General features: G+C 36.1%; 1 protein-coding gene across 4 annotated transcripts in view; it reads right to left on the minus strand.

The window, feature by feature from the left end:
- Window positions 1-627: 627 nt before the first annotated feature.
- Window positions 628-21,897, minus strand: part of PEX1 (peroxisomal biogenesis factor 1) — a 42,683-nt gene continuing 21,413 nt past the window's right edge. For 2 of the 4 annotated variants that reach the window (XM_087420073.1, XM_004431340.3), the window contains 14 exons: window positions 21,346-21,442; window positions 19,632-19,802; window positions 17,978-18,132; window positions 15,662-15,851; window positions 15,280-15,446; window positions 13,759-13,893; window positions 11,041-11,105; window positions 8,149-8,291; window positions 7,962-8,065; window positions 6,962-7,138; window positions 5,594-5,824; window positions 3,984-4,181; window positions 3,568-3,698; window positions 628-1,138 (listed from right to left, as the gene is read on the minus strand). In XM_087420073.1, the coding sequence (XP_087276199.1) occupies window positions 1,054-1,138; window positions 3,568-3,698; window positions 3,984-4,181; window positions 5,594-5,824; window positions 6,962-7,138; window positions 7,962-8,065; window positions 8,149-8,291; window positions 11,041-11,105; window positions 13,759-13,893; window positions 15,280-15,446; window positions 15,662-15,851; window positions 17,978-18,132; window positions 19,632-19,802; window positions 21,346-21,442 (2,049 nt within the window). In that variant the 3' untranslated portion in view covers window positions 628-1,053. Of the gene's footprint in view, window positions 1,139-3,567; window positions 3,699-3,983; window positions 4,182-5,593; window positions 5,825-6,961; window positions 7,139-7,961; window positions 8,066-8,148; window positions 8,292-11,040; window positions 11,106-13,758; window positions 13,894-15,279; window positions 15,447-15,661; window positions 15,852-17,977; window positions 18,133-19,631; window positions 19,803-21,345; window positions 21,443-21,897 lie in introns of those variants that run through there. The other 2 variants (XM_087420171.1, XM_087420232.1) reach the window with 2 other exon arrangements.

Below are 21,897 nucleotides of genomic sequence, written 5' to 3' on the forward strand. Positions count from 1 at the left end.
AGGGGAGGGTTACGATGTTGGCTGACAACACAGAGTTGCTGCTACACAATGGGGGATGGGAGAAGTATGGATGAAACCTTGTAGTAATATTGAACATTTATGGTAAAACTTAATGGAAGACTTCTGCAATGTTAGGTCACCAATGGCTCAGAGAGGAATGAAGGTTTAGACCACCGCACCTAGTAAAGGACTCTAATCCACTGAGGCGCTGGCTTAAGTAAGAGGAACAAGGAATAAGTAATGGAAAAGTCAAAAATAACTGGCCACGGCCTCATGATTAGCTGTAGAAAGGGCAATGGCTGCTGCCCGTACGTTTTTCTTTGCTGTCTCTTGTATTTACTTGTATATTTACCTAACTTTCTCTTTTTTCCTTGCCTCTTACCGAATTACTATACATAGTTTGTGTTGACGGTGGCTGACTTTACAATTTAGCTCATAGATTAGAGACTAACTATGGAGATAAAGTCATGAAGGAGCTGAGGGAGACACGGACGTCATTCAAGATCCTGGCCTTGAAGTAGTATATCAGGGGACTGTGATCTCATTTCTGATTGAGGGAATAATTAAATTTCTTTGAATTGTGTTTAAAGTCCACATTTTCTGACATAAGAAGAACAGCTAATTGGATCAGTAAATAATAGAATATTTTATTTCCAAAACAGTCAAGAAGTTGCTAAGCATAAAATGTGTCAAATGCAAGAAAGATGTTAAATGTGCAACTGTCAGTGAGTTTTAAGAAATGGATTTAATTACATCCTCTATTGTCTTTTCTTCAAAGGAGGAAAAAAATTAGTTACACCATTTGGCCAATATTATTTCATTAAAGATTTAACATAGATTTATAGGAAATAAAATACAGAATCTGTTATAAATATCCCAATTTATTCTACAGTATTAATCTCAAGTAATCCTGATCATTACATAACCACAGGTTTACCAATCTGTGATTTTATAGATAACCTTAATTTGTTAAATTAAAAAGAAATTTACAGACATCATTTTTACCGTTACAACATAGGGACACGCCAGCAAAAAAAAAATCAGAAGCATATTTTATGCTAGAGTTACTTTCTGTCCAGGTCGAAACATTGTTCCACTTTGATTTTTTCTCTTCTTTGGATTTTGAAAGCTTTCATACCTTAAAAAAAGTGAGAAATAATATTTAATACAAGTAAATGCTAAAATTACAAAACAATGGATTGTTTGCAAACAGACTTATATTTTAAGAAACAAAAGGGAAATAAACTGGAAAAAAATATTTGTAAAATAAATTAAAGTTCTTACAAATAAATTTTTAAAAGTTGAACACTCCAATAGAAAAAGGAGCAAAAGGGATGAAGAGACAAGTTAGAAAAGATAAAAGGCAAATGACAATGATTAATATAAAAATATAACCTCTATAGTTTTAATCAAAAAAATGTAAATTTTTAAATAAGATATAATTTTTCTCCAGTCAAATTGGCCAAGTTTAGATAAATACTATACTCAATGTTAGTGCAGGTGTGGTGAAACTAGTGTTCTCAATATATTGCTGCTGGGATATACATTATACAGTTATTTCTGGAAGGCAATTTGGCAACAGATTTCAAAAGCCTTAAAAAATGTGATGCAACTCCGTGATGCAACAATTCTATCTCTATCCCAGTGAAATAATTAAAGATACGTGCAAACATTCAGCTCTGAGAATGATCTTTATCACTTTGCTTATAATAGTGAAAACCTGGAAGCAACTTAAATGTCCAAAAATTGGATATTGTGGCGTAGCTATCCCATAAAATGACTTTAAAAACAAAGTAGTGACATATTTAAAATGTGAAAGAATGTTCAAGATGTATGGATGCATGAAAGGGTGACCGCTATAAAGCAATATGTGCAGACTGTCTTATTTTAGTAAGAAAATAGATAAGCATACAAACGAATGCGTTGGGAGGCAGTGGGACTAAGGGAAATTTCTGTTTTCTTATTTTTCCTTCTCTTTGTTCTCTGATTTGTTTCTACATTAGGTACATATTACTTATGTATGTTGAAGGGGAGCAGAATATGCCACTTCAACATGTACCACTTTGGCAGGTGGATTATTTTGAGCTGAAGGGAATCAAAACCCAGCAGACTCAGGAAAAGCTCTTTACCCCTCCCTGAACTGCCTAAAAGAATTTAGATAGGGGGCCTGTACCAGAAAGAGAGCTATTACCAGACAGAACTTTTTGTGTGTGTGTGAGGAAGACCAGCCCTGAGCTAACATCTGCTGCCAATCCTCTTCTTTTTGCTGAGGAAGACAGGCCCTGGGCTAACAACTGTGCCCATCTTCCTTCACTTTATATGGGATGCTGCCACAGCATGGCTTGATAAGTGGTGTGTAGGTCTGCACCCAGGATCCAAACCCGTGAACCCCGGGCTGCCGAAGTGGAGCATGCAAACACAACCACTACACCACTGGGCCGGCCCCCAGAGAGAACTTTTTTATCTGAAAGACTTATCCACATGGCAGGGCAAACATCTGCTCTTCTCATCTCCTTGTGAATCGCCTTCCGCCCTTCTGAAGTGCCAGGCCCCTGACCCTTTCCTTCACTCAGGATAGTATATAAGCCTCCACTGCCTGACTGCCTTTGAGTTTCATATTTTTATGAGGTTCATGATATTAAACTTGTTTTTCTCCTGTTAATCTGTCTTACGTCAACTTAATTATTAGACCAGCCAAAGAGCCTAGAAGGGAAGAAGGGGAAATTTTCCCACTCTTACAACATACACACACATGCATAACCCAAAGTACTACAAAATTAAACATAAAAGAGTTGTAACTTCTAAAGACCAAGAATAAACATTTCTTGAATTAAGTTGAATCACTGACCTAGAATGGTGCCCAGTCTATGGCTCTCAAACTCCTAAGTCACTACAGAGACGATTGCAAGAAGCCTATAAATCCAAATGTGTACTAAACATGGTCCACAAGTGAAGAAATTTAAATGTATTTACATGTTCTTGAGATTAATATATATAATTTTGAAAGCAAAATGTGTATTTTTCATAACAATTTTTGCAAACTATATATTGGAGTATTTTTTTTTTTTCTTTTGAGGAAGATTAGCCCTGAGCTAACATCTGTTGCCAATCTTCCTCTAACATTCGTGCCCATCTTCCTCTACTTGATATGGGACTTCACCACAGCATGGCTTGGTAAGTGGTGCATTGGTCCGCGCCTGGGATCCGAACCCCGGGCCGCCAAAGTGGAGTGTGCAAACTTAACTGCTACACCACTGGGCCGCCCCTGGAATCATTTTGAGCTTTTAATTTTCCTTTTATTTTTTCAAAGCTTTCAAAATTAAATCAGTTTATTAACAAATAATCCAAATATAATCAAATGAATTGCTTAATGAAAATTCATTTTTGACTTCTATACTCCTGAAATTTCAGGGTGTTCAAATGCATAGCTACTCAACAAATTTTTTGAATTGGCTTTTACAATATTCAAAATATTATTTGTGATTTTAAATAATAACTGTAACGTTTAAGTGAATAACTGTCACCTGTAATATTAACTATACTTTTGAATCAGAATCTGTCACTTACAGCTCAGCAAAATTCTTCCAGTCATCTTCACTAATGGACGGCCTTGTGTGACTGAGTGCAGTCATTAAATGTGACTGACTAATAGCCAGACTGGTTTTGGTTGGTCCTGGTTGGTTAAGGGAGTCATCCTCCTTAAAGAAAATGACAAAAAGTTAACTTAGGGACGTGATGAAAAAAGAGGCAGTCCAAGTGTTATTTCTTTTTGTCCATTTTCCAAGAGACTATACATTCCCTTTCTCTTACGATTACTAAAAATTGTTTGAAAGCAGGAAGCACATAACCATTTGACTTCTCAATGTGTTTCAGTCCCTTGTTTATGAATATAGCTCATTTACAAATCAAAGATACATATCAAAAAAGGAAAAACAATTTTTAAAAAGTTTTTATAATTATAATAGGGGTGAGAAAAGCCATACTCCACTTTGGCTCTGGTATCTGCCTTTGATAACACTGATGTCTGCCCTCAGTTGATCTCTTTGTTCCTGTGTAAGCTCCTGGTAACCCTCTTGTGAAGCTGTTCCGAACACTGGAGGTCGTGAAAACAACGGATCTTTCCCAGGAACTCCTGGAAAATCCTGAGTCATGGAGCTTGGAGCAGACAGGCACTGTGAGCTCTGCACGGTTAAGTATAACAATCAAAGAAGGAAGAAGGGGAGAGAGGAAAGCGTGGGGGGGTCGGGAAGGGAGGGAGGGAAAAAGAGAGAGGGAGAAAAAAACAAGTATGTATTTATCAAAGATAAAATTAAAAATTTTAAGCAATAAAACCTTAACATGGATAAGCTTACATTTTAATTAACTGAAATTAAGCAAGTTTAAAATATGTTCATATTCTATAAAGGTTCACTTACAGCTATGTTGTTGAACCACCGTAGAGTGGAAACTGTCATAACACAAGGTTTCTTTAATGCTTTGTTATTAAATCTACCACACTAATGCCCTAGGATAGGTTCCAAATGAGCCTTTTTCTTAGTTTTCAGCAAATAGAGTTCTACAGAATACTAAGAATACTAGAATACTAAGGTTCTACATAGGGACATTTCTACATAGAAGTTAAGAAATAGAAAACAGAATTAAAGACTAAACAGCTTACTATTCTTAGGAATAAAAATGGGTTACCTTTATATTTTTAAGAACTGAATTAATAAAGCAAATTTATAAAAAATATAACTAAATATATGTAAAAATGTTACGGGTACCATTACAGTAACAGTGAACTCCTGTTAATTTGGGGAGGATATATGTTGAATGCTATTTTAATTTAGAAAAACAATGATACTGCCTATATTTAATCTAAACATTTTCCTTGTTGAAACATTCTTACTACTAACAACAATTTCATTGTGCTTATACTTTCCACCAAAAGTATGACAAATAGATAACACTCTGTTGTCAGGAATTTTTTAATTTTTTTTGCTGAGGAATATTCACCCTGAGCTAACATCTGTTGCCAATCTTCCTCTTTTTGCTGAGGAATTCACCCTGAGCTAACATTTATTGCCAGTATTCCTCTATTTTGTATGTAAGCCACCACCACAGCATGGCCACGAGTGGTGTAGGTCGGCACCCGGGAACCGACCCTGGGCCGCTGAAGCAGACTGCACAAAACTTCACCACTAGGCCACCGGGGCTGGCCCTGTTGTCAGGAATTTTTGACATTATTGTACCAAATTTCTCATTATCCTCAACTGTTCTACGATAACAGAATTTAAGTTTAATATAAAATGGATCTGGTACTAATGATGTTTTAAACCACCAATAAAGGGAGAGGAACCTGAAAGAAACCAAAGGGTGATCCCAACCACCGGCTACTTTGGCTCCCCCTTTGCTGCCAGCTCTGTCTTACAGTTCTTAACAAGAATTTAAAACAACTAATCAGTGTAAGTCAGAAAACCAAGACTATTTTACTGAAGAACCAACCAACCAGAAAGAACATGGGGGGCTGCTTAGGAGACAAATCACTGTCCAACTGTACACCAACATACAGCTGTGTATTTCAGAACTGTACAAGGACAAGAGCACAAGGTACCACATCAGAAGAGGTTCCATTTCCAAGTTCTGATTCATACGAGCTTCCAAAGTAGAGCCGGTATATATTGAATTTTGATTCATCTGGAAGCATCTCGGACATCTCGAGAGAAACAAGGGACTGCTCTAGGCCACATTCTCCATCTCCAGCTGAATCATCAGAGCCACTGCTGTGGTTAAGAAAAACCATTGAAGACAGACTTAGGTCACTATCAGAGCTGGAATTTCCATCCTAAAATACACAAAATGACAACCAGTTGTAAAGATCTAAATAATCCATAACTCAGAAATAAACAACACAGACAGCATTCTAATAGACCAGTACAATGAAACCCAAGGCATTTTTCAAAAAAGCTCTTATTAATTCTCTAATGGTTCTGAGGCACATAATAATAAAATTTTAACTATTAAAATAAGGAAAGACAAGACGGAATGTGTAGATAATTTGCCAGCCACTTCCCCAAAAACTCTAACAAAGCTAGGTCTCAGACTTCTGGATTTTATTTTTATGTCTCTGTCTTTCAATTCATATTTTTCTACTCTGAAACGACGAGTCAACCACATTATAGAGTGCTTTACCATTATAGAGTGCTTTACAAATAAACACCTTTTCTAGTAGTGAAAGAGGGAAAATAAAGAACTTCAATGGCTTGCCAAAACAGATAGCAAAAACTTGATAGTATCTGATTTACGACTTAAGGCCCTGCAAGAATCTCCAACAAAATGGAGGGGAGAGGAGTATACAGGAAAATCCTTCCTAGAAAATATATGGTAAAGTCCATAATGTAGTCCAGTTCAAACTATCTGCTGCAAAAATTAAAATCAAAATACTAACCTTAGAGAAAAGGCTGATTCTAGGGCTAAGTACAGCAAGTACAAGATAAACCTAGAACACCTTGTTGTATTGGGAAATAACTAAGTGATCAAAGAATTATGAGGACATATCAAAAAGACACAAAAGCCATCCCAAAGCAGCTCCTACTGGCCAGATCTGGGACAATTTGAGCTTCAAAATAAATAACTTTGATTATTTTTTAAAAATTAAAGTACAAGACAAACTGAAAGCTCCAATATTTTTCTGTTTATACTATCTAATTCATCTTACCCCAATTTAAATAATATCCTTCCACACACCAACATATTTTGCCAACAGTAAGGTAATATTAAAGAAACAGACACCAACTCTGCATAATTACAAATTCTCTGCAAAGCCAATATTCCAACTGTGGAACATTCGACTAAAGGTAAATTTCTATACAGTTGTACCAGAGTTGTTAAAAAACAGGATTTTTTAAGGTTGAAATTCTGACATTGAACTGCTCTTTTCACTCATAAAACACCATAGTACCGATCTCCTCCTGTAACTTACTTGGAGTCCAGAGGACAGCAGCCTTCCATGTAAGGCCTCTAACTGGGCATTGTAAAGCAAAGCCTTCAGATCAGCGCCCGTGAAGGAGTCGGTCACTGACGCCACATGCTGAAGGTCCACGTCATCTGCCAGAGGTAGAGAGTCACTGAGAACGTTTAAAATTTCAAGACGTGACACCTGCAGGGAGAAAAACTGATTTAACAAATAAAATTAAGTATTATTTTAAACTATGTATCTTATGATTTTTAATAAATTATATATCTAATAAGCTTTACAAGTAAGTTGAGAAATGTACCACCAGTCTGCTATCTATTCTTGGAACTTTTTCCCTAACAGAAAGAATATAGGGAGAAAAATGAATGAAAATCAACATTCTTAACTCTTCAGTGTAAGTCATTTCTTATTCAGACAGTGCTTCCTGTCTAGATTTGAGCAAATGTGCCAAAAAAGTGTTTCAAAAGGAAAATTAAAATAATTTAACTAATAGCTACATGTGACATATATTTAGATATTTTATACCTCTGGCTACTCATTTCTCTACTTGTCCTTTCACTCATTTATTCATTAGTTTCTAAATCTGAGAACAAGAGTTGGAACAACACAGGACTAGGAACAGTTAAAATCCTCTCTCTGTGTAACCTGCTTACATGCTTACTAGTTATATGCTTGATTCTGTGTCAGAGTCTTTTGTCAGGATAAGAGGTGTGTGATTGCTGAACACAGGGAATGTGGACATGAAACACTTGAGGTTTCCTTCCTTTTTTTCCAACTGGTGAACACTGAAAGATTATAAAGTTTTCAGACTTGCGTGGAAATGGCTGGGCCAAAGAGAGGCTTTACATCTAATTCATAATCTTTTCATGCTGTGAGCAAACAGTGACTAAGGCCTTTGCCTAAAGCTGGTCTTCTAAGGACAATTGCTATTACCTGGCAGAAGTAAAGTTCACAAGGAAAGAGTGTAGCATTTGTTGGGTTTTGGACTCTAAATATGAATTGTCACCTGATCAGGAGGAGGACAGTATACACATTTATCTAGTCGGCCAGGCCTAAGCAGGGCAGGGTCAATCAAGTCAGGACGACTAGTAGCAGCCAATACATAAACACCTGGAGAAAAAAAATAGAAATTCTTTACTAAATCCTGCTGAAATTTTATTATAATAAGATATCTCTGTATTCACAATTATTACCCTGTAAGCCTTCTACTCCATCCAACTGGGTCAGCAGCTGGTTAACTACGCGATCTGTAACTCCTGTATTATCATGGCCTCGCCGAGGAGCAAGGGATTCAAATTCATCGAAGAAAAGAATGCAGGGTTTTGCAGCCTGTGCTCTGGGAAAAACAAACGATATTTCATATTTGAGTAGGGCCTCACAGTTTGCAAAGTAATTTATATAGATATAAATATATAAATAAATATAAATCTATATAATATATAAATCTATTTATACAGATATAAATATATATATCTGTATACACACACATATATATGTATTTATGTATTTATTTAAATCTTCATACCAAACCCTTAAAGAAGGCAAGGCATCTGTAATTATCCTTGTTTTCAGTAAACTGAGTCTTAGAGAAGTCACGGTGTTTGCCTAAGACTCATGCCTTCTGGACAAGGACTAAAACAAAAATCAGAGTCTTATTCAAGAAGTGAAATGTTTCTTTGATTCTTACTACACTACAAGTAAACATTTTTTTATACAGTAATGTGCCGACTAATGACGTTTCAATCACCGACAGCCCACATATACGACAGTGGTCCCATAAGATTAGTAACACATAGCCCAGGTGTAGAGTAGGCTATACCATCTAGGTTTGTGTAAGTATACTCTTTGATGTTCACACAATGATGAAATCACCTCATGACGCATTTCAAAGAATGTATCCCTGTCGTTCAGCAATGCATGACCATATGCTTAATGGCCACCTGTACTGCTTTTGCCCAATGTCTATTCATGTCTTTTGTCCATTTAAAATTTGGTAAGCTCATTAGTTTCATATTGTTTTGTATGGGCTTTCTATAAAATATATTTTAGTTACGTATGTTACATTTTTTTTTCTAATTTGAACTTTGACTTTTAATTTTATTAATTTATTAACCAATTTTGTTTTAATTAAAAAGAAGAGAATATAAATTCCATCTGTGGTAACAGAGTGGACTAGATGTCTAAAGAATCACCCCGACTGCAAAACACCTATCACACTGATTGAAAAAAAACAACAAATATCCTATTAAATGCATGACAAGTAAGATAAATCTTCTGGGGCCAACAAGAGATGGAAATTCTCTCTTCCTTGAATGTTTGGCAAAACTCTCCTACAAAACCAACTGGATCTGATGTTTGATTTGCATAAAGATATTAAGTAGTGACTCAATTTTTTCTACAGTTACAGGACTATTCAGATTTTCTTTCTTCTCTGCTAGATTTTGGCCAATTATATTTTTGTTTATGTCACCCAAGTTTCAAATGTATTAGCATAAAGTTCACAATATTGTTTCATAATATTCCCTTTTTATCTTTTTATATTTCTGGCATATCTTTAGTCATGTCCCCCTTTTTATCCTTAATATTATTTATTCATGCTTTCTTTCTTCTTGATCAATCTTACTGGAAATCTGTCAACTATATTAGGCTTTCAAGAAATATTTGGGTTTGTGAACTACTCTACTGAATTGTTTTCCATTTTATTAATTTTTGCTCTTTATTACTTCTCTTTTTATTTTTTTAAGTTTATATCTATATTTTCCCAATTTCATAAGATGGATACCTAGCGATTAACTTGCAACTTTTGTTTCTAAAAATTTAAGTCTATAAATTTTCCTTGAGACAGGTTTTGCAGCATCTCACAATTTTAATAGACAGCATTTTCATTGTTACTTAGTGCCAAGTATTTTCCATTATGATCTCTTCTTTAACCCATGAATTATATAGAAGAGTTTTGGTTTTTTTAATATCTAAATGTATGGGAGGAGATTATCCTTTTGTTGTTTATTTTAACTTACTCGTGTTTTCAGAGAATAGAGTTTGTATGATACTGTTTTTTTGAAACTTACTGCAATTGCTAAGTATGGCCTGACATGTGGCCAATTTTCAAAAATGTTCCAGGTGTGCTTGAAAAGAATGTGTATTCTCTAATTGTGGGGTACATGTTCTAAACATGCTTAGATCAATCTTGCTGAACATGTTATTAAATCTTCTGAATTTTTACGATTTTTTTTTTTACCTCAATCTAACTAATTACTGAAAACTACGTTAAAATCTTCTACTCTGAAGGTGGATTTGTCATTTCTCTTTGCAGTTCTGTCAATTTTTGCTTAAATATTTTGAAGCTAGAGTATTAGATACAGAAAATTTTAGAATTGTAGTATCTTCCTGGTAAATTGAACCTTTGGTCAATATTTGGTGGCTGTATCTGTAATAATGCTCTCCTGGTAGTGTCATAGTTCTTAAATTGGGTGGTGGATATACAAGAGTTCATTTTATTATTATTCTTTAAAATGTATATGTACATTATATACATATTCTCCTAATTGCATATTTTACAATAAAATTTTAGGAGAATGGAGTAAAGTACCTTTTTCATTTGAAAACTCCCTATAATCTCATCACATTTAAATAAGTATTTTCATTCTTAAATATTAGTTTCTGTATTCATACATATATTTCATGTATTTTTATATAAATGCAGTGATAGTTACACTCTATTAAACTAAGTTGGCCATATGGAATCTTAAGTTATAAAAGAGATAAACTGGAATAATTATGTGCTTCATACAAGGACCTACTTTGAGATTCCTTTGAATAACCATTTATGATTCCACTTTCAGCATTTCAGGAATATTTCTATTGTAAAAATATACCAAATAATTTCCAAAATTTAATATCGAAATGTTTTATATTTAAATGGTATTTGGTGAAACAGAATCTTTGTTCTCTAGTTTATTAATAAACCACATAAATCACAGGTTTCAAACATCAGTTGTTCAAAAAAACAAGTGCAGACCAAACAGCACTGACTGATACATACTTATGAACAGAGTTAGTTACTTAGACATTCATAGGGAACCAACCTAATAAAAATGTCCCGCACAGCTTGTTCACTTGCTCCAATATATCTGCTGAGTAACTCCGGTCCCTATCAGGTAAAATAAAATTAATATTAGAATTAACATAAAATTATTTAAAAACAAAATATAAGTTTTCTTTATGACAGTCTAAATGCAGTCATGGAAAATGTTTAACATGATTAAATGGATGTCTCAAATACATTTTAAAAATTACATGGCTGGAATAAATATCATTAACACAATTTCTACACTTGGTGTTTCCTTTACCTAGAACATTTGTCCCCAGCTGGTCTCATGGCTCCTTGCTTCCTTTCATTTGGATCTCTGACAAATGCCACATCCTGAGAAAGGCCTTGCCTGACCGCCCCGTCTATGCCCACTCCAGTTACTCGACATCTCCTTATCCCGCCTGTCTTCCTACATAGTACCTACCACCACCCGACACCATATTATATACCGAACCTGACTGTTTACTGTCTCTCTCCACCAGTAGAATGTAAGCTCCAAAAAGGCATTTTGTTCACTACTGAATCCCCGGTGCCAAAAACAGTGCTCGCCACATAATAAGTACTGAATAATTATTTGTTTAGTAAAGAATGGTTTAAAAAGGGAAAATGTTCCATCTATCTCAAACTTTTGGAGACTCCAAAAACTATGTAATGAGATGTGAATTACTTTCATTTCCTCAACACAGACAGAGAACTATAGAGGATGGAAGAAGAAATAACTAAGGCAAAATATTAGGAACAAGGCAACATAATGGTGTCAGGGAAAGGCCCCCGTCTCTCACGCACGCCTCCTGGGACCCACCGTGACCCACCCCGAGAGAATTAGCTCTCTGCTGGAAGCTTCCCATTGAGAACTCATCCCAGTTTGTGACAGGAAGATTTACTAAAGGGGATAAGACATTCTCCCTAACGGAACAATCTGAACTACAACAATCTTCACAAGCTTTAATCTTGAAACCAAGCTTGTGGGGGAGATGTTTTCCCTCACATTCACTGAGCGCCTCCTGTGTACCAGGGGCCAGTCACCCTGCAGGGCACCCTGCACAGGTGTCACTTCATTCTTTTTTTTTTTTTGCTTAAAGTGTAGTTGACATACAGTGTTGTATTAGTTTCAGGTGTACAACATAGTGATTTGACATTTATATACGTTACGAAATGATCACCCTGATAAGACTAGTAACCATCTGTCACCGTACAGAGTTATTACAATATTTTTGACTATGTTCCCTATGCTGCACATTACATCCCCATTACTTAGAAAATTATATGTTTTTTAAAAAAAAATAGTGAGACTATATTCTAGTGACAAGTAAAAAAGAAGAGTACGGTCATAGTTCTTTCAGAATCCAGAAAAAAAAATAAGAATATTTAAAAGTTACAGTGTTTCTCCATCACTGCCAAGGTACTCATGTAGCCAGCTCACAAAAGAAGTATAAGAAGAGGTGTAGGTAGGCATAACCCAATTGCAAATTACTAAACTTTCAGATTACAAATCCATTTTGAATAAGGCTACCATATATGATTCCTTTAACTTGAAATCTAATCACTCTTTGGTAAACTAATATTGCTGAGGCGCTGAAACTATGCAAATAAGATGCTGGACCCTAGACCATAATGACACACCAGTGGTGGACTGTGAAGTACTACCTGAAATGATCTGTTAGCATGTCCTTTAATTACCACACTCACCTTATATCAGAAAGAACTTAGACCTAGTGTGACACAAGCAAAGGTGAAATACAGCCAACAAATAACAGAACTATAAAAACCCCAGCTGCCTGCCTCAGTGTGGTCTCTAGCCCCTATTCTAGGTTTTCTTCATCCTTCAAGTATAGTTTGTTCTTTTACCTGAATATTTATACGTAATTCTATTTACAATGCATGAAGAGTTGCCTTAAAGAAGAACATAATAAGCCCAACAAAAGAGAGGTGGCTCATTATTCAGTCTCCCACAACACAGCTTTAACTAACAGATGGATCACTGCTCCTACTCGTTTTCCAAATATGAAACTAACCCACAATCAAGAAACAAAAATGGTGTTGGCGAGGATACACAGACATAGGAACACTTGTACATTGCTAGTGGAGATGTAAAATGGTGCAATCACTGTGAAAAATAAAAATGGCAGTTCCTGAAAAAGTTACACATAGAATTACTATATGACCCAGCAATTACACTCCCAGGTATATATTTTAAAAAAATGAAAACATATGTCCATACAGAAATTTGTACACAGATGTTTATAGCAACATTATTCATAATGGCCAAAAGATGGAAACAACCCAAATGCCCACCAATGATGAACGGATAAACAAACTGTGGCATATCTAAACAATGGAATATCATTCAGCCATAAAAAAGACTGAAGTATGACACATGCTACAACTTGAATGAACCTTGAAAACATTATGCTAAGTGAAAGAAACCAGACACAAAAGGTGACATATTTGCGTGATTCCTTTTACATGAAACATCCAGAATAGGCAAATCCATAGAAACAGAAAGCAGATTAGTGGTTGCCAGGGGATGGGGGGATGGAGAATGGGATGAAAAAGTTTGAAACTAGAGAGAGGTGGTGGTTACACACCATTGTGAATGCATTAAATGCCACTGAATTGCACATTTTAAAATAGTTAATTATTATGTTATGTAAATTTTACCTCAATAAAAAGAAAAAGAAGAGGAAAAAAGAAAGATTAATGTAAAACATACCTTGACACTAATAAAATTCATTCCACTCTCTCGTGCAATTACTCCAGCTAGTAAGGTTTTCCCTGTTCCAGGAGGACCATACAACAGTACTCCTGTCCTCTGTCGTATGGGCAAGTTTGCAAATAATTCTGGGTACTGAAAAATATTAAAATATGACAAAAAACTCAACAAATGACTAAGCAGCAGCCAAAGAGCAATGTATAGAAAAAAGTATTCAGATGGTAGTAACTGCCACCTTTATTAACAGTATGATAGAAAATAAAATTCCTACTCAAAGCAATAAATGAACTCGAAGAAACTACCACAGATTTTTCCCAATTGGACCATGGAATACAGTCTACATAAAATGTATATAACTACATCAGAACTTCTTTCCATTTTTTCCTGTTTTTTTTTAAACAGTATAAAACATTTTAAACATTATAAAGATTAAAAAAATTAAAACCAATCTTTTAACAAGTATACTGCCTTCCACTTGTATGGTTCACAAAGCAAGTTATGACAGCTACGTATATTCAAATATATCAATCAAAGAAAGAAAAGAAATAATAGAGAAGCATGTATAATGATAACAGACAGTAAAATCTCCCAAGTCTCCATGCTGAACAAGCAATTAACTGTTTCTAAAGCACCAGCTTCTCAGAGAGCAAGAAAAGTTTTTGAACAGGTGAGAAAACATCAGGCTAGTATCAGCAATATCCTGGTCTCCTCTAGCAGGTATGCCTATTTAGTTTCACCTGTTGAGAAAATTCTAACCCCATCCCTACCTCCATTCTAATCTGAAAAAGGCCCCAAGTCAGCAGTCATGCAGAAGGGTTCCACAGACCTGGATGCTAATGCTTGGTGCCCACTCCCAGCATTGGGGTCATGATCCTGCTGCCACGTCCTTCCATGCCCATGTTCTCTCAAACAGGCTTCAGCCCACAGTCCTGGGCTGCACTCAATATGTCCCAGGCTCCACGGGCCACAGTTCCCAGGACTTACCATCTAGTTACCTGTAACTGAGGTCCTTACTCATTTCTTTACCTCTTTGCATGGATCCCTGATCTCATGCAATGATCCTTATCTCTCAGGTTTCTGATTCAAACACACTACCTCCTAGACTCTACCTTCTGATCTTCCGAAGAACAATCTACATCTGCCCCCTTTATCCTGCCATCTGCCTGATCTATGCTGTCTGCTAACTCTGCTTTTCCAGGACTGACACCCAGAGTCTAGAAATCTGGCTTAATCTGGCGCTGTGGACCTAGTTGACTCTTCCAACTCTCAGCTTATTCCTATTTGTTTCTGTTCAAATTCCAGCAGACAGTTAATTTCTTTATAAGTTTCTTATGAGCAAGGAGTATATTAAATACTTTAAAAATCTGTTACAGTACCAAAAATAGTGCTGGACATTTATTTGGTAACTCAGAAAATACCTGTTGAATCAAACTGAGATTGGGCAAGCCAACACATAAAGCTAAAGCCAATGATTCAGTGGTTCTTCTGGGAGTAAGTACTTGATTTTTTTTTCTTAAGTACCTTAGCTGGTAACTGGATAGTATCCATGAGTATCTGCCGAACTTCATGTAATCCACCAATCTTATCCCAGCCCAGATCCCTAGGTTTATGCAGGTTGACATTTCGCAGAGATGCAGGAATAAATCCGTGGAGAGCCTTTTGGAAGTCCAATGTTGTTAAAACTAATTCTGTTTAAAAATGAACAAAACTTCTTTTGGTAGTCATATTTGCATATGAATTTTCAAAATATGCCATCAACTTAGCTCTAAATACGATTTTTCTACTCAAATAACTGCTTATTTGAATACTATAATGGAATATATTTAATTCTTACCTTACTGAAATTACATTCCTCCACAATGGAAGGAAGATTTCAAATTTTAGTTTTAATAGTAACACATACCTTCCCTAGTGGATATACTCTGATGAGAGAGACGGGAATGCATGGCTCGGTCCACAAGCACTGTAAAATCTCTAGCCACAAACCCTTCAGTTTCTTTAGCTATCCGTTGCAGGTTAAGATCAGTGAACTTGTTTATGTCACAGTCCAGTTTATTTTTGATTACATTATGCAGAATTTCACATCTTTGCTCCTAAATAAAAAGCACAAAATTCAAATTTATAATTTTACTCAACTATAAATTTTAGTACATATATTTTGAGGAAAATCAGGTTGATGCAATCTATAGTGACAGAAGCAGATTGATGCTGTCTGGGGTGGGGGAAGGATGGACGCCAAGGGGTACCAGGAAACTTCTGGGAGTGATGAGAACGTTTGCTACCTTAATTGTGGTGATGGTTTCATGGTATATACATATGTTAAAACTCATCAAATTATACACTTTAAATACCGAGTTTGTTGTCTTCAATTATACCTCAATAAAGTTGTAAAAAAAAAAATCACATTGATAAATGATTGCTATTTCTTTCTCAGCTAAGAAGCCTTCTTAGTAATATCTGGTTCCTTTAAGAGTGTTTTTTTTTGTTCCCATAAAACTTATTTCTAAAAACATATTCAATGACCAATACCACTACCATTCTGTTATGCTTAGTAATAGGTATAATAGTTTTGTTCTTCAATAACAGTTAATTAGCAGAGGGTCTGAATACTTAGGGTAGATGCTAGGTAAGAATCTTCAATAAGAAGTTAAAATGTGCTTGCCAGTCCCGGAATATACTTCTTCGAGCTCACTGCCACTAAAACCATCATGAACATGAGTCCCCAAAGGGGACGATGCGCCATATGTGCTTGTGATATTGTGGTTTATAAGAATTATGTATTTGGTCTTTGTCCCTGTTTCTGGCATAGAGCTCCTAAAACCTTAGAATTTCCTAAGTGATACGAGTGATAAAGCTGTCTTGATATTCATAACAAACCCTTTTCAACCACAACTGAGCTTATGTTAATGAGGTGACTTTTGGAAAGCACCTAAGGATGGGGGCTGGCTGCCAGGGGAACCAGAAACTTTTAGTCCCACCCCCTGATTTCCGGGGAGAAAAGAAGGGCTGGAGGTTATGTCAACTGCCAATGGCCAATGATTTAATCAATCATGCCTTGTAATGAAGCCTCCATAAAAACCCAAGAGGAGCGGGTTCAGAGAGCTTCCAAGTTGATGAACTAAAACCCTTCCACGTGCCACCGTGCGGGGCCCCAAACTCCACCAGGACAGAAGCTCCTGTGTTCGGGACCTCACCCTGTGTATCTCCCTTCATCTGGCTGTTGATTTGTATCCTTTAAGATCCTCTGTAATGAACCAGTAATCTAGTGAGTAAACTAGTTTCCTGAGTTCTGTGAGCCGCTCTAGCAAATTAATTGAACCCAAGGAGGGGGTGGTGGGAACCTCTGATTTACAGCCAGTCAGTCAGAAGCACAGGTAGCAACCTGGACTTGTGATTGGCATCTGAAGTGGAGGGCAGTCTTGTGGGACTGAGCTCTTAACCTGTGGCATCTGATGCTGTCTCCAGATAGAGAGTGTCAGAATTGAGTTGAATTGTAAGACACCCAGCTGGTGTCTGAAAATCGCTTGGTGGTATGGGGGAAAAGTCCCACACATTGAAAATGGGTGCCAGAATCTTAGTAGGTGCAGAATATTAGTGTAGGTAAAAAAAAATGTTTAGTTAATCAAATTTTTAAAAGACAGCTATTTGCATTTCTCACTGCTCTTTCTCATTAAGAAGAAATGCTTAAAAAAGGTAACTATGTGAGGTGATGGATGTCTTAATTAACTTGATTGTGGTAAATATTCCACAGTGTATACATATATCAAATCATCATGTTGTACACTTTAAATTTATACAATTTTATTTGTCAATTATACCTCAATAAAACTGAAAAAAATTCTAATTTCCATGATGTATTTATAGATTTCACCAATGGGAAATGAAGCAGTTCAGAATTTTTAGGGTTTTTGTTTCTTTTTACATGTAACAGAAAAAGAAGACTTTAATGAAAAAAAAAAGAAGAAATGCTTTTTTCAAAAAAGCCATTTCCTTGGAAAGTACATAGTAACATTTCAGGTGGTTATAAATGAAAATTGTGCATCTAAGCAAAACATGCACCAAATGTCAACTTTTAAACATTCTTAAGAACATTAACATAAGCATAAGTGTAAAGCCATAAATCATTAATATAACTGAAAAATAATTTATATAAAGAGAGACATATTTCAACAATCAAGATTTCAACAATTCAACAATTCAACCACAAGTAGTATGTTACCTGATCAGGAGGCTGAATATGTTGAACGCACTGAAATATGTGAATGCCTTGAGCAGAAGCAAGTAAAGGATGCACAGAATGTTGAGACTGGCTTGTGGCAATCAGTGCAACCAAACTTCCCATGGAAATAAACTCTTTCATCATATCATTCAAAGCTAGAATCGAGGAATTTAGTGTAAAAGCTTAGTAAACATAAACATGACATTTTAAAATTATACATTCATTAAAAATAATGATAACCTAAAGTCAAGCTTTAAGGTGGAGTATGAATGGTATGGTTCATTCATACTTTTTAAAAATTAAACCTTCCATTCATTCACTGGTTTCTCTATTGAAGACCTAATATTGGCCAGGCTCTAGTCAATCAAATGGAGGCAGAGGAGGCACTATAAACTCAGTCTGTATAATCAGAACAAAGCCTAGTGAGGTTCCTTACTTCCGGATCCTTAAAGTAAATGAAAAGGAGTCTTTGAAGTAAATATTATAGAAGGATGATAAATTTCAATATTGTGTTCTGTTAATCAAGCAAAATATAGCTCACATTCTTATGACTTCCTGAATAATCTCTTTCCACCCCAGGTCTTGCAAGGTTTGGTTGGTATGAAGTTGGAACTGAAACAGGCAGTAATCATATATATCTGAGTCCTGACCTAGAAATTTGAGGCATTCCCTTAAACACTAGACTATCAAGTCTCACAGATGCTACAGGATTCAAAATGTGAGACTAACACTAGTTTATAACAACCCAAGCCACTGTGGTTGCATTTTGTATATATTTCAGCTCTCAAGAATCTTGAGGTAGCTGAATGCTACCAGATCCTCTAGGCCCCAGCCTCCCCCTCCCCAGCTCATCCTCTCCTTGAACTCTAAGCTCCAGTCAGTGGAACAGTCCCTACATGATTTCTTGTACATCTGTGCCTTTGCCTGTGGACCACACTTCCTTTGCTTCTTCACCAGCATGAAGCTGCTTCATGCTAATTCCTACTCTCCACCAAACTCATCTCAGTTATCGACTCCTTCAAAAAGCCTTCCCTAACAACTTCTTACCCCCACACCAGCCCCAGTTTAGTGTATGCGCTCCTACTGTACCCTGCACACACTTCTGGCAGAGCATATCCTACTACCTCCTAGTTGTGTCACCGTGGTGAAATTACTTCATCTCTTTGAGTTTTCATTTACTCGTCTGTAAAATCAAGCGATTATTTGCATGTGGAGCACAAAGAAACCCCTAGCCCAGAGAGGGCACTCAACACAGGGCAGCTATCATTATTACTATCGGTATTCTGCACTAAAATTGTCTGTGTACTTTTCCTTCCTCTCCTAGACTTTGAGAATACAGACTGTACACAAGCATTCGACAAATATTTGTCAAATGAACAAAAGCAAGAGTAAATCCGTACAATTAAACAATTTCTCATAAGTAAAGGAGAATGAAAAGGCCCCAAAAGACTAACCATGAAGTTGCAGAATTTTCACATTGCTCTTACTCTACCAATGTTGCTAATACAGGACAACTGTAGAATGCTACCAGAGGCCTCCACAGCAACATAATGTAGCATATATTCCATTCTCTGAAGAGAGCAGATTTACCATGAAGACTACGAATGCTGTCTGACAAAAGAACAAGGCCTGAAGTCAGCGAGTGATGCGTTACCATGTGCGAGGCGCTGGCTCTGCACAGCGTTGGGACCATGCTCGTGTTCCGGGGGAGCAGGCAGGCCCACAATGAGATCGAGGTCGTCCAGCAGAACAACAGAAGGCTGCCTCCATGCCGCCTCTGAGAAAGCTGTCTCTAGGTTTTTTTGTATGTTTTCAAGCCTTTTTCCTTTATACAGAAGATAAGAAATGGTTTTAATGTTATTTCAGAGCTGGGAAAGTTTAGACTGCCCTTTTGAAAGCATTAGAAAACCTCAATATTGATTTAACTACGAAAATTCAATCCATATTTTGTTAATACACCAATCACAAAAATTTGTTAAAGATTAACATGGTTTAATTAACACAGCCTCAAAGGACTCAGTAAACTACTGAATTTTATAAAACTGGAAAAAGGAATATGCTACTATAATTTATGTATGTAGGTATTTATTTATACCTAGCATCATTCCATAGAGAATTTCAGATGGCTTACAACATAATAATAAAATAAAAGCAGGATGTGGGAAAATATAAATTAGAGTGGGGGGATCAGCCCAGTGGCATATGCAATTAAATTCACGTGCTCCACTTTGGTGGCCAGGGTTCACCGATCTGGATCCTTGGTGCAGACCTACTCACCGCTCATCAAGCCATGCTGAGGTGGCGTCCCACATAGAGTAACTAGAAGGATGTACCAACTATGACATACAACTATCTACTGGGGCTTTGGGGAGAAAAAAGGAAAAAAGGAGGAAGACTGGCAACAGATGTTAGCTCAGGGCCAATCTTCCTCAAAAAAAAAAAATGCATTTAAAAAAAAAGGAGAGTAGGGAATCAAAATTCAGATAAAATCAAACACAAATGTAGCTGCCTAGAGATCCTAGAGTTGCTATATTTGAATCATAAATTTGGCTTTGAACTTTCTGATGAATTACAAAGCTTTAATTTTCAAACAATAGAAAACATACCAATCCACAAGCCAATGTAAAGAGTTCCTGTTACTTAGCTCTATAACAAAATATTCACCATGTGGCTTCAAGCAGAACTCTGAGAGATGGACAATGTCTCTAAAACCATCTTTACAGCCTATGAAGTAATGGGATTTCAAAGGCTATTTCTCAGTTGCTTATTGTATACTAGATTAAAAAAAACTGAGTACAAGGACTAGTTGGGACTATATGGTAGTGGAAGCTAAGGGAAAAGAAAATTAACTACTCAAAGTAAAATCTTTCCAATCTTTTTTTTTAATTGAATAGGTAATAATGCAAATGTTATTAAGACTTTTAAAAGTACCAAGTGTATATGGTAAACTGTAATTCTCCTCTTTGCTGTCCACAGCCACCCCCTTTCCCTCCCCTGAGCCAACCACTCTACCAAGTTCCCACAGCGATTCAGAGATAATTTATACCCATTAGAGTATATTCTAAATACTAAATTTCTCAGAGTGGTGTAAGTTGGCTTTTCCAGGAATATACTCTACAAAGAGCTTTGGCTAGGGAAAAAAAGGCCTCCATCAGATACAGAGAGTTTTAAAAATTTTATTAAAAACATTAGAAAGCCAAAGATTTAAAATTTCTAAGGAATTTCAATGACTAAACGACAGACAGAAAAGTTAAATAAAGATTAGATTAGTATTAGATTGTATTTATTAGAGTAACAGCATTAAATAATAACATTTCTGTCTTTCTACCAAAAAAGGGATTTATGTAGAGTGTTAACCACATTCATACCTCGTAAAGCTTTACAGTCAACTCTCTCCACGTGGGCATCCAATATGTCAAATGCTTCTTTACAGATTGCCTTGGCTAAAGTTGATTTTCCACTCCCCTAGAAAATAACTGCTTCATAAGAACTCTCAACATATTCATTCAAGAAATAACTCCTGTCACTGTGGCAACCAACAAGATTCAGCCTCATCAATCAAGTATATACTACACAATGTTATATATCAATTATATCTCAGTAAAGCTGGGGAAAAAAAACAAAAATCACATCCCTGGGAGTCTGGGACCAGATTATGCTGGGTGACATTCAGCATAAAGTAAATTAACAGGAAGGAGTGAAAACCTGGATTGAGGAAGTTGTAAGACAGCACTGCAGGATAAGCGGGAAAGAATTATTTGCTAAATACTCAAAGTCGAGCAAAGAAAAATACATAATGTTCTATGAAGAAACCAGAAGGCTCCAGCCTCCTAGCCTTAATGGCAGGATTCAAGTATTATATAAACACAGGCAAGGTTAACAGATGACAATACAATCTCAGGAATATAAACACCATAAAA

The sequence above is a fragment of the Ceratotherium simum genome, chromosome 1, assembly GCF_057802395.1.
Source record: "Ceratotherium simum simum isolate JZ-2026a chromosome 1, ASM5780239v1, whole genome shotgun sequence".
NCBI classification, from domain to species: Eukaryota; Metazoa; Chordata; class Mammalia; order Perissodactyla; family Rhinocerotidae; genus Ceratotherium; species Ceratotherium simum.